Below are 12655 nucleotides of genomic sequence, written 5' to 3' on the forward strand. Positions count from 1 at the left end.
GAATTTTTAAAAGAAGTTTTTATGAATGTGAGGGGTTTATGATCCGTGATTAACGTAAACTTTTTTCCGTAAAGATAAGGCTTGAATTTTTTGACTGCCCAAATTATTGCTAAGGCCTCTTTTTCTGTGGCTGGATAGTTAGACTCGGTGCTATTCAGTGTCCTACTTGCAAATGCTATAGGCCTTTCACGATTATCCTGAATTTGAGACAACACCGCTCCTAAGGCGAAATTGCTAGCGTCTGTGGTAAGAATGAAGGGTTGTTCAAAATCTGGATAAGCGAGGACTTGATCAGAAGCAATAATTTGTTTTAATTCTTCAAATGCCTTTTTATAATCTTCTTCATCATAAGTGACTTTAGTGCCTTTTTTCAGGCATTTTGAAAGTAGTCTACTTAGCTTGGCATAATCTTTCACAAACTTGCGATAGTAACCAGTTAGCCCGAGAAACTGTTTAATTTCCTTTTGATTCGTGGGTATTTTCCAATCTAGAATTTTTTGAATTTTATCGGGGTTAGGTTTTATCCCGTCCTGAGTTATTAAATGACCTAAAAATTCCGTCTCTCTTTTTAGAAATTCACATTTGTTAACTTGAATTTTTAAATTGCAAGCTGCTAATCTTTTCAAGACTTTATCCAAATTTTCCAAATGTGATGTTAAACTATGACCTGTAACAATAATATCGTCCAAGTAGACAAAACAAATTGATCCTATGTATCCTGCTAATACGTGATTCATTGCACGTTGAAAAGTCGCTGGGGCATTTTTAAGCCCAAAAGGCATTCTCGTAAACTCGAAGTGTCCTTGTGCTGTAGAGAAAGCCGTTTTTTCGCGATGTGCGGGATCCATTTCTATCTGGTGAAAACCAGATTTGAGATCTAATGTGGAAAAGTATGTAGATTTTCCCAAACTATCTAAGATTTCCTCTATCTGAGGAATGGGGTATTTATCATTGATAGTTTTTTCATTTAGTTTTCGAAAATCTATTACGACTCTGATCTTTCTTTTTTGAGAGGCATCTGGTTTTTTGGGAACAACCCAAATCGGAGAAGAATATGGGCTGTTGGAGGGAACAATTATCCCATCTTCGAGCATTTCTAAGATTTGCTCCTCTACATCTTTTTTAAAATGATTTGGAAATCGGTACGTTTTGGAATATGTTGGTTCATCGTCTTTAGTTATAATTTTGTGCTTAACTACGGTAGTAGAAGAAAGTTTTTCATTGCTCTTGAGGAGTACCTGTTGATTTTTTAATATTAAATCCAAAAGGTTTTCTTTTTCATAAGGTGTCAAATGGTCAACCCTTATTAACATTTCTATTGTTTTTTTATCAATTGGTTCATCAATGTTTAATGGGATAGGGTTAATGGTTTCAAAATTATTTACATTTAGATGAAAACTTGTCGTAATAGTTGGTGCAATATGAGATTTGCTTATGATTTTTACGGTAGACTTATTGTTTTCTGATTTATATAATCCAGGCTCTATTATAATATTATTACAAAGAACTTGATGGCACGGAACAAACCAATCTCCATTTTCCAGAGTGTCAATTGTTACTATGTGATAAAACAATTTTTTAGATGGAAAATATTTGCGGAATGCAATCGAGTTACCAGCGATGGTTACTGTTTCTTCACTATAGCTGATAACAGAATCACATTCGGCTAAATATTGTGAACCGATAATTCCATCAAAAAACTTATGGAAGTCATATTCATAGTACATTTGGTCTGGAAATTCTGGTCCAAGCAAGTTTATTGATCCTTTCCGTGAAACTTTATGACGACCTGAAGTGTTCTTTATAACTGTATCAACAGATTGTAATGACTGAATTATACCCGGTTTCAAAATATTTTTATTTGCACCACTATCCAAAAGTAATTTAAATTGTCGTGAAGTTTTCGGATGTGTTCCTATTATGTATGGAAGAAAGTCTAAATTGGTAGATTTGTTTCCGTAGTCTCCCAAAAATTTACTGTAATGTCTTCCTCCTCATCTTCAAACGATCGAGTTAAGTTCGTATCAAACGTTTCGTTTGTATTTAAATTTTTCCTATTTAGTGTTAGTCTTGTTCTGCTGGTTTCAGTTTCCATTGGAACAGGGGCATTTGTGTTAGAAGAGTGCACATTTCTCGTGCTTCGGTTCATTGAACTCGATGACGATGCTTGATTTGTAGGTTTTGATCTATTGGCGTTATTATCAAAACGCTTTTGGGATCCTTCACTGTTTGAAAAATGCTTCGTCTCTGCAATTTTCCTAACATTCAAATTTTGTGCTGTCACCTCGTTGGATTTCAATTTGCATAAAAATGCATATGCCTCTTCCAAATCCTCAGGGCGTGCTGCTTGAACATGACCAAAATATGGTTCCTGCAACCCTGCAATAAATGCAGCTAGACTTGTTTCGTCTATAAATTGGTTTATAGCAGACCAACTCTCCTGATATTTATCGGTTTGCCTAGCTATCTGTTTAATCTTTTGTACTAATTCTTTTGTGTGTATGTAATAAGTTTTTAAATTTGCACTGTTATTCATCTTGTTATGCCACAGTTGGCTCATGTGCATTGATAGATCATATTTATCACTGAAAGCTTTCGTCAAAATATCTTTGATTTCTTGAAAATCAGCAGGATTTCCTTCTAAGCACAACGCATCTTTTGCTCGACCTTGTATTTTATTGCTAATAGCATCTTCATACATGCGATAAACAGCAGGATGCACGTTATTTTTAAAAATATTCAATACACTCTCAGCTGTCTTCAACCAAGCAAAAAGCTGTTTTTTGTTCCCATCGTACACTGGTACTGCCTTTATCGGATCTGGGATTTTATAAAAGGCATCCAAATTAGCACTAAGGTTAGCGCCATGCGGTTCGCTACTACTACTAGCTTGATTATTGCTAGACTTGTTCTCTAATGAGAGAATTTTTTGAGATTGCTGCTCGTGAGAGACAGCGAGAGTTTGCACAAGCTGCTTAAGCTGCTCAAGTTGCACTTGTATTTGTTCCATATTATCTGCTAAGGATAAATTCTCGATAGGAATAACTACGTTTTTGGGTATGTGCGAGAGGCTACCGGAATCGTTCGATATGGAATCGGAATCCGAAGAAAAAGCCTCAGCCGTTGGATCTCTCCACATAAAAATGTGTCGGTTAAAAACGTCTCTCTAAGAACGCGTTTTTAATACACTCAAATTAAAGAAATCGAATAGCTCTATTCAATAGTTACTATTCGAAGCACGGTAGCAAAAGTTTTTTTTTTCTCTGTCACTCGGACAAACAAAAGATATTAAAAACTAAAAGTTTGCTTACCTGTGCGTTAGTGTTGAAGAACACGTGAGGATCCTAACCTCAATCCGACACTGGATGATGAAAGAGGGAAGAGGATGGTCCTTTCGATGAAAAGAAAACGGCGTTGCCACAAATCGTCCGCACTTTTGGAATCGCACGGAGATGAATATGAAGCCCTATCTGGTAGTAGCTACAAATCCGGACAAACTACGTGAGCTTTTTGTCACTCACTAGCACTGTTCTTTTTTCTAATCACCTAATACCGGCTGCGCCAATTACAAGTCGTGTTTCTAGTTCCCTGTCTTTATTCGTTCGTGGTCGGACTAAGAATGATGGCCCGTCGAGGAGCCTGTCTGTGTGTAGCCGACTGACGATGCACAGATGTCATTTGGCTAAGGTTTTCTAAATAAGGTGTGATGAAATATTATAATGAAATATAATATTCATCACCTATCTATTATTATATATTAAAATAATTGATGAAAACAGTAAAAAATGCATGTATGCGATATTAATTGTCGATAACAATGACAACTGCGCTACTGGTTAATTATTTGAAGGAATGAAGTGTTTCCTTCTTTATGCTATATTTACTTGCTTCAAAGTGGTAAAATGTTTAAGGTTAACGTTTTACTATTATCTCTTTGGTGATGTCACCTAACCCATACAAAGCTTACCATACAAATAAATTTTAACTTTTTAAATAGTTCTGTTTTTCTATTGTCTATAAATCTATGCAAATGCATTACCTGCTACTGCAGTTAGCACCATAAATCGAATTCGATTTGCAGTAAAACTCACGATTGTGCCTCTTTCGTCACACAACTCTCGCCCATTCTGTACCCACAATGCCCGTTAAACCGAATAAAAACACACTACACACAGTAAACCGCAACGGGCAAAACCCCATTGAAAGTGGCACTCAATGCGATTTCGATTGACTGGCGGTAAGCCGTTACCATTCATTACTTGTTTCTGACTTGTTCCCGATGGTCTGTTACACCCGGCCGAGTGTGTCCTTCGTTAAGCAAAGTTGCCGCTGTTGTGTCCATGAGCGATGGCGGAGGCACAGATAAAAAAACACACCAAAACCCTCACACACAGTTGCAGCGCCTTCTCGACAGCTTTTTCCAGGTTTTTCACCGTCAATCTTTCAAGTCCAACCGACACTCGTGCGCTTCCCGTTCTCATTGTCGTTCAATTCATTCGACCCATTCCGGTCGCATGCCGTGGCACGGTTGTTACAAAATCCCATTAAAGTTCCAATTACATAAATTTATACTCGCGAATGAATGTGCTCTTGCGCTACAATGCTTCACGTTCACGGAGCGATACGCCCGGGGAAGAAAGGCGTCGTGGTTATGCTCATGTGTGCTCGCTCCGAAAGCCATTGACCAGTTCCGTTCGGGTTTTGCTCAATCGGAGGGGCCAAGAACCAGCCCGAGAACAATTATTTGTCCTACTGTGTAGGCGCGTTCCAAACGTCAGCAGATTTTTTTTTGCACCGTTTGCTACTTCGTACTTGCACAACTTGCAAGAAACGGTTCGACTGCTTTATTTCTTTGCAAGGGCTGTTAAATCGTGACGGCCCATTATTTGCATGTGCGGTGCTTTCACTTTATTCTAATTCCTTCATTACCTTTCACTCTCCGTATAACTTCCGTTTTTCCACCGTTCTTTTTTTTCTTCTTTCCAGTGGAAGCATACAACGGTACCCATCTACATCTGCCCAAGCTGGAGAGAAGACAAATGGGCGCGTATCTGTGCATCGCGTCGAACGATGTTCCACCTGCCGTTAGCAAACGTGTATCGCTCAGCGTTCACTGTAAGTATGGGGAAAAATCTCACGCACTTTACACTCACCAACAGACTCACTCACTCACTGTCCAACAGAGCGTCAGTTCGTTTGAAAGAAAGCACAAGCTAACGTTTGAATCGAAGAGCAGCAAACAACAAAGATACTTGTACCGGATGGGATGTGCTACCCATCAACAAAGACCACCCGGTTGAAGGATTTGCGACCATACGCTCCGCTCATTCATTATTGCATCTGTTCTGTTCGGAGCTCGGCGTACGGTTCGCCGAAAGATACTGGTGACTCCCCGGTGAACGGACTTTTCCGTTGCTTTATACTGCTGGATGCAACTATCGCTCGGTGCTCTTTGTTGCGAAATTCCCAGAATGGCATATGTATTTATTTATTCTGAATATTTGGTACAGCATGAACTACGGTGCACATTTTCCATTTTGGGAAAATGGTAGATTCATTATGGCATACACGAGTATGTACGCTTGGACGGTTCAGTGGCCAAGGCGGTAGAGACGCTGGTTTTCACACAACGGGAGAGAGTATCAAAAGTTTCTTTAGACCATCCAGCTTCAAACAGATTGCGTAAAATCATTCAGTATTTCCGGCCAAAACCTCATTATTTTTTATAGAAATAAAAGAAACAAAAGAATTATTTGAGTCTTTTACAAAAAATAGGTTTTTTAGTCGCTTCGGCCAGATCTTTAATGCTTATGGCAATAACGGCAATCCTAAAATTTATACTCATAGTAACGGACTACAGAATGAGACCCCTTCTATACCTCTAAAAGGCAAAACCATATCAAAATTTAGAAGAAGCATGATTTGTATTTTCAAAACCTACCAATACCTCATTTCATTTTTTATTGGAAAGCAGAACTGTGTCCAGATTGAAAAGTTGTAAAGGAGGATGTTCAAACCTTTAGCCAAGATGATTTAAAGTTTCATGAATAATGTTATATTATTGTCCAACCTGGTTTGTCATTATTTTCATCAGAATCACTAACAATACTCAGAATAGATTTCTTTATCGATCTAACGACAGAATTCTTTTGCTGAACTTAATCATCTACATATAAGCATGGAAAAAGTCGATTATTAAGAACTTTTTTAAGATTTATAATAATTAGTGGTCTTATTCTGTTGTCCATCTCTGTTGTTATCAGTACAAATCAGTGTCTCCCCAAGTCAAAAGAGGATCTCATTCGTACACATCGATAAAGCCATTAAGACAGCTAAGAAAGTTACATAGTTCAGCTCAAAGAAGAAAAACCAACAATGCCTCGTCGAATCTCGAACGAATCATTAACTTACTACCCCTAAGTCCTGCTCTTGATAAGGGAGAGTTTTGATGTGAACTAAAAATTTGCTAGGAATGCTCTGTTATCTACTTAGCTTGATAAATAAAAGCAATTTTGAACGCTTCAACAGCATATTTTGACACAGTATCAGTCACCTATTCCATAAAAGTTGAGAAAGGCGCCCTATTAATTGAAATCCCACGTACCATGTTGCTATGTATCATGAAATTATAACTTCTGAGTTGTCAAATTATTAGGTATACATTGAATAGAGAAAAGAAAATTGCTCCACAATTCTATTGCTTGGACACACGCACTCATTAAAACTGCTTATATTTGGTGAATGAAAACTCTTTCACCCTCCCAGCCGACTAACTTAATGCCATCACAGCTGACAATTTGAAACCGTTACTCATTGATCATTCGCAGTCCGACAATCAGCCGCTTGAATATATAGCTTATTTGTGAAACTCATCTCCTTTCATCATTTCCAGGAACCATCTCGCTACCTATCACACTGATCGAATATTTTTAATTCCCCCCAAAAAGGGTGCATCGCAAGTTCCACGAACTTTGCTTTGAAAGCTGCTTTGAATTATAAACCATCGGGCGAGGGTAGGGGCAGGCACCTGTCTATCGTGCGCTTCGCAATCAGTCTGCCGTTCCTGGAAAAAGCATCCTGTAAATGATTTATCATACAACTCAAATGTTCACTGTGAGCGTTCCGCTGTTTCGACCGGTTGAAGTTGTTTGTGTAAAATTGCAAAGCTGCTGCTGGTTGGACTTGGCATGGTGCATTTAGTTAATTATTGAGAACTGATTTATTTCTTCCCTATCTTTTTACCTCCTGTGTGTGTGTTTTCAAACATTTCCATACCGGAACACCTTACTTCGGATTCACCAGTTGCACCATCGGTACGGCCAACGAGTCAGCTGCTGGGCGCCCCGCTCGGTTCGGACGTGCAGCTCGAATGCACCGTGGAAGCATCCCCGATGCCCGTGTCCTACTGGTTGAAAGGAGGTCGGGTTCTGCCGAACAGCTTTGCCAGCGCGTCGAATGGCAATTTCGCTGAGCAACCGGGTCTAAGCCGACCGGAAATGCTGCTCGACGGGTAAGTGTGCTTCATTTTGTATGCTCTCTCCAAAACGTTCACAATGACGTGAAAAACGAATTTTGAGGAAATACCACTAAATTTCTGCTGTCAGTTGAACTTAGTACTGTGAATTCAAATGTACAATTGCTATTCATTGATTTCTTCTAACAATTTCTCTAAAATCAAATGTCACTATGGATTTAAAATTTGTCGTATGCCAATTTGATTTATGTGAATTACTAAACATGTGTGATGTGTCAAACGTAATGTATAACTTCAGGCGTTTCGAAACCGGTTAGAGCTCTCCGGTACTAACATGAAATTCTCGTGACAAAACCAATCTTATGTGGTATGTGGTGTTCGAGAGGACCATAATTACCGTTCCTGTAGCATTGTCAACAACTTGTTTGTTCCTTTTAGCTTGTCGTTCATTTGTAAAGGTCACGAAAGCGGGCCAGAAAGCTCCCATTAGCTTTGGAGAAACAATCAAGTTCATACTAACTACTAACTTCATTTCCATGCTTTTGCTTCCATTTAGGCCCAAGTACGGCATCACCGAAGATCGGCACGGGTTTCGCACCAATATGCGCCTGGTAGTGCGATCATTTTCGCCAGGAGACGTAGGAACGTACCACTGTGTCAGCACAAACTCGCTTGGTCGGGCCGATGGCACCATGAGACTGTACGGTAAGTTTCACCCTCATGCAGATATGTTTACATTGAAATGACCGTTTTATTCGTTTGGAACCGGGTTATCAAAACAAGAACTGAAATGTCGGCCAACATGCTGGTGTAGATTTAAAACAGAGCGAAATTATCTCCAAGGTTTTCACCTACTATTAGACAATATTTTCCACAATGGTCTTTATTGAAAAGGATCGTCTCATCAAAGGGATTCGTCGACCAAAAAGTTCCAAGGATTCTCTTGGTTTAAGGAACTTCGTTTAACGTTTTCACGAAGAATATTCGGCACCGTGACGAAGGGGTATGCGACTCAAACGACCTCCTCAATCAAGTGTCCTCATATTCTAAAGCGTGTTGTCGTCCAAGGGTCAAAAGCCCTATTCGTCTAAAATACATTATAAAAGATCTACCACTCGATCTTTCAATAGATCTGGTAATAAAATACAGTTCGTCCCCCATGGATCATCATCATCTAAGAGACTATGTCATCACAGAGGCTTCATCGTACAAAGAAACTTGTTGTGTAAGGGCTCTTGTTGTAAGCAGTAGCTTAAATGATTGAAAATCCAAGTTCAGCATCAGTTCTGCTACACTCCGATTCCTCAATTCAACAATTGATTTTGTCCATTATTCAGTGTGTGAAGTGACATCATAGTGAAAGTTGCTACCTTCCAATAAACTTAAAAACTGTATAATAACAAGAATTCTATCTAATGGAATAAACGGAACTAAATTTATAATGACAAAACAGCAGTCTGTGAAAACTTGAAATTTACCCTACATTCAAATTATTTTTTCCTAGTTCCTTCTTCGTCGTTATTTCGCCTTGTTGTTGCCATCGGTGTACACTGCATCAGCTCCATCCGGCATTTTCAGTACCTTAGCCGGCAGAACATCGGTGGTTCGATCTGTCCATCGTTGACTGGGTCCTCGACAACGACAATGGGTATTGTCAGTATTTTGTTCAGCTTACGAAGCTTCGGTTAACAACAGCTTATTTGGTCACCGCGTCAACGTGGATGTGCATCGTCAGCACTTTTCTACTAGCAACACATATATGATCCGATCGATCAATCGAGAACATCGGTGGCTCGAGCAATTGGCCATCGTCAGCGGGCTACTGGATTACTGTTTCATCTCTTCACTTTTATCCGGATTCAGGGGTTTTGGGCATAAACAATCTACTAATCCACTGCGATCAGTCGGCGATCAGTCGTATACTGCGATATAGCATCTTCAGGTTGCGATGCTGATGCCGTCACAACTAGATATATATTGCGATAGGTATCCTATCCAGTTATTCAGTAATCCAATAGATAACTGGATGTATACTGCGATAGATAGAAAGATGGATGAATGGGTCACTGCCATATTGTTAAAAAAATTTTTTTTTAAATGCAATATGTTATCCGAAGTTGAACTGTTATTTTTCTTATTCGATTTTCTTTCTCTTAAATATGAGTAATTCACCAGCAACATACTGTCAACAAACTGTTCATCTCTAAGATGCATTCGTTTTTTAAGCATGCAGTGTAAATTTAATTCGCTAGACAAATCCTACCACAGTCTTCCAATATTACCTGATCCTTTTCGCCCATCAGCTTAAACTTGTAGCTCTTTGCTACACCTACAGCACGAGAACACCTACTCTATAGTGGCCAGCAGCACGGAACATCAGCATGACAGCAAGCAAAGAAAAGAAAACAGCACACATACAGGCACACAACATTAAATGATCAATTTTTGTAATTTTCCACATCGAAAAGTGTTTTTCTCGCCAACACCGCTATCCCTTTAATGCTGACAACGTTCTACTCGAGTTGATTGTTTTTCACTCAATTCTTTTATTTTGCTCCCGCTTTTCAGTTCTCGCACTCTCTCCCCCACTGTAAGTAATTTCCTCTTTGCGTTCTCCTAGCTTTACGATTATCGCTGTTTAATGGCGAAACCTGTTGTCTCGTTACGAGCTTGCGGAGAAGTAAATTGATTGTTTCTCCGTCAACCTCCAACCGAGCTACAGTCCCTTCCTGTCCTACTGGCATGGTGCAGCTTACGTCCTGCTGTGAGTTTTGTTGTGCAGCTGCTCGCTGCACTGCAAGCTGCAGGCAATTATGGTGGGATTTTGGGGTTGTTTTCCGCATTACTGACATAACACGGCTGGTTTCTTCTGTGGTGGAAAATAATTTTCTCGATGGTTGTGTCGCCGGGAGGTTAAAAACAGAAATTACAAATTAATATTGCACGTGTGTGGGAAGTGCTTCCTCGAGGGATTTACTTGCTGCTGTGTCAGTAACATGGAGGAGTGGTTTTTCACTGTCGAAATGTTTTGAATCAAAATAATCTTTTCTTGAAATGCCACAATGTTTAACCAGTGAGTTATTGCGAATTGATGAAAATGAATATTTTAATCCGAAGTTCTTTTGCCTATAAAGGTTGGTTTAAGTTAAGTTGCCCCTAAAATGCAATTGACCGATAATATTGTAAGCTTACATTCTACAGCATCTCCATCGCTGAAAACACCGATTGGATGTTAATTTGATTCGTTGTAATTATATTTTCATTCTGAAAACACATTGGTTTTACAGTGCATCATCTCGTGCAATTATTTTGCAGCTACTGTGGAAGATGTTCCGCTTCGTAAAAAGTGTAAAATCAATATCTATTGGACAAGTAACAAGGAATCGTAACAATACATTAAATTTAATTAAGCAGCATTTTCCCCACTGCAAACCTTTTCCGCGTATAATTTAGAATTATTAAGCTGGCCGCATTTGCTAGAATGACCTCTAATTATCCCCAATCTATCGGCCGCAACAACCGAAAATGGACTTTCCGTCGGTTTATGATCGTTTACTTTTACCACCTAATGACCACATAAATTGCGGTTCGCCAACCAACAAATACGTCACCGTTCGTTCGATTGACGTAAATGATGACGCTCGCATCGACCCAGCACTTGGAAGCTTGTTTTTCCCCTTTTACTTTCTCTTATGCTTTGCCACCGATAGGAGTGGGTCCCTTACCGTCTGCCACCCAACCATTCCTGCCCCATCATCCGATCGCAATCGGTTAATTGGAAAGCGCAAGATTGTACCGCAAGCATCGACACTTACCGCCGTATCATGTCAATATGCATATTAATTAACTTTCCACCGAATCATCAACCACCGGGCGCCTCCATCGGGCCCGGGCGTCTCCATCACGATCGCTGTACGACAGCTCATGAATTATGACATTTTGAAGTTTAGTTAATTTTGTTGCCACTGTGACACTCTCGTCCCCTTCGTTCTATACAACCCCACACACATACACACACTCCACTTCAAATTACTTTTCCGCATGGTCCGATGCATACGTGATGTGGATTTGTTATTGGTGTGTGGTTCGCTCACCTTGTGTATGTGTGTTTGTGTGTTTGTGTGTGTGTGAGCTGAAGTACATATTTAATGTTGCGAAAAAACGGGGCAAGCAGTCAGTCAGATTATTAGATTAATGCAGCAATGTTGACAAGCGACGTTCAACCGTTGCCAATGCAGCTCATCCATTCGATCATGGGAGCAAAAATGTGCAACCGAGCGAACGGTCATCAGCATTATCATGAATAAATTAATTATGTGTTTACGCTCGCACGAAAATGTGTCATTTTCGTGTCGCCTCGTGCCGTTTCGCAAGTCAGGCGTCGACTACCTGCTGCAGATGCGCTCTGCCCGCCAAGTCAGTGGGTAATGAATAGAATGTCGGTGAAGATGATGATGTGCCGGTGTGAAACGTTGGCAAAGGAATGAAAATGGAAGTGCGATGAAATGGCATCTTTCTTTCTGTTCTTACGTGAACTTAGTGGGATGCATTCTGTGGGGTTCACTCGTTGGCGTACGTTGGAAATTGAACATGGTGGAGCAAAATCTTACAGTGGTGGAAATAAGTATAAAATTTAATGATGTTTTAAAAGATTAGTTTCTAAATTTAGGAAATACATCTGTGTCAAGAAAATGTTGTTTTATGTTGCAATCTTTGTCTGTTCTTCTTTTTATAGTGCTTTATTGTCTGGATTGTCTTGAAAAAGTACTGATCAGGAAAGTGCTTTTTGAATCAATGGCGGAAATTTTTGGAAATGACCTAAAACTAGAAAAAGAAGTCTGTTGGCCTTTTACTGATCGTGACCGGGAAAGGACTTGAGATGTTTGCCATGATTTAGTCCAAACTATGTTCGTTTCTATAATACATTTGACAGAGTTCATTCGATGATAAGAGCTCTTTGCAATTCATGGAAGATTAACAAATTTAATTCCGTAAAAAAATTTACTCAAATGCTTGACAGCAGTACATAGCTAACTGCTCGAGAACAGAAATAAGGAATCTCTTTGACATAAATTGCATGAATTTCAGTCGCCAGACTTGCGACCGTGAATAGAGCACTCGTCTGTCTTTACGACGTACTATTATTAAAAGTATGTTTTTTTATCCTCCTCTTTTTAATGA

General features: G+C 39.5%; 1 protein-coding gene across 5 annotated transcripts in view; it reads left to right on the forward strand.

Moving 5' to 3' along the window:
• Window positions 1-12655, forward strand: part of LOC118506961 (lachesin) — a 92647-nt gene that overhangs the window by 59132 nt on the left and 20860 nt on the right. For all 5 annotated transcript variants that reach the window (XM_036044782.1, XM_036044785.1, XM_036044784.1 and 2 more), the window contains 3 exons: window positions 4987-5115; window positions 7303-7510; window positions 8031-8179. In XM_036044782.1, the coding sequence (XP_035900675.1) occupies window positions 4987-5115; window positions 7303-7510; window positions 8031-8179 (486 nt within the window). The remainder of the gene's footprint in view (window positions 1-4986; window positions 5116-7302; window positions 7511-8030; window positions 8180-12655) is intronic.

Source organism: Anopheles stephensi, chromosome 2, assembly GCF_013141755.1.
Source record: "Anopheles stephensi strain Indian chromosome 2, UCI_ANSTEP_V1.0, whole genome shotgun sequence".
In the NCBI taxonomy this organism is placed as follows: Eukaryota; Metazoa; Arthropoda; class Insecta; order Diptera; family Culicidae; genus Anopheles; species Anopheles stephensi.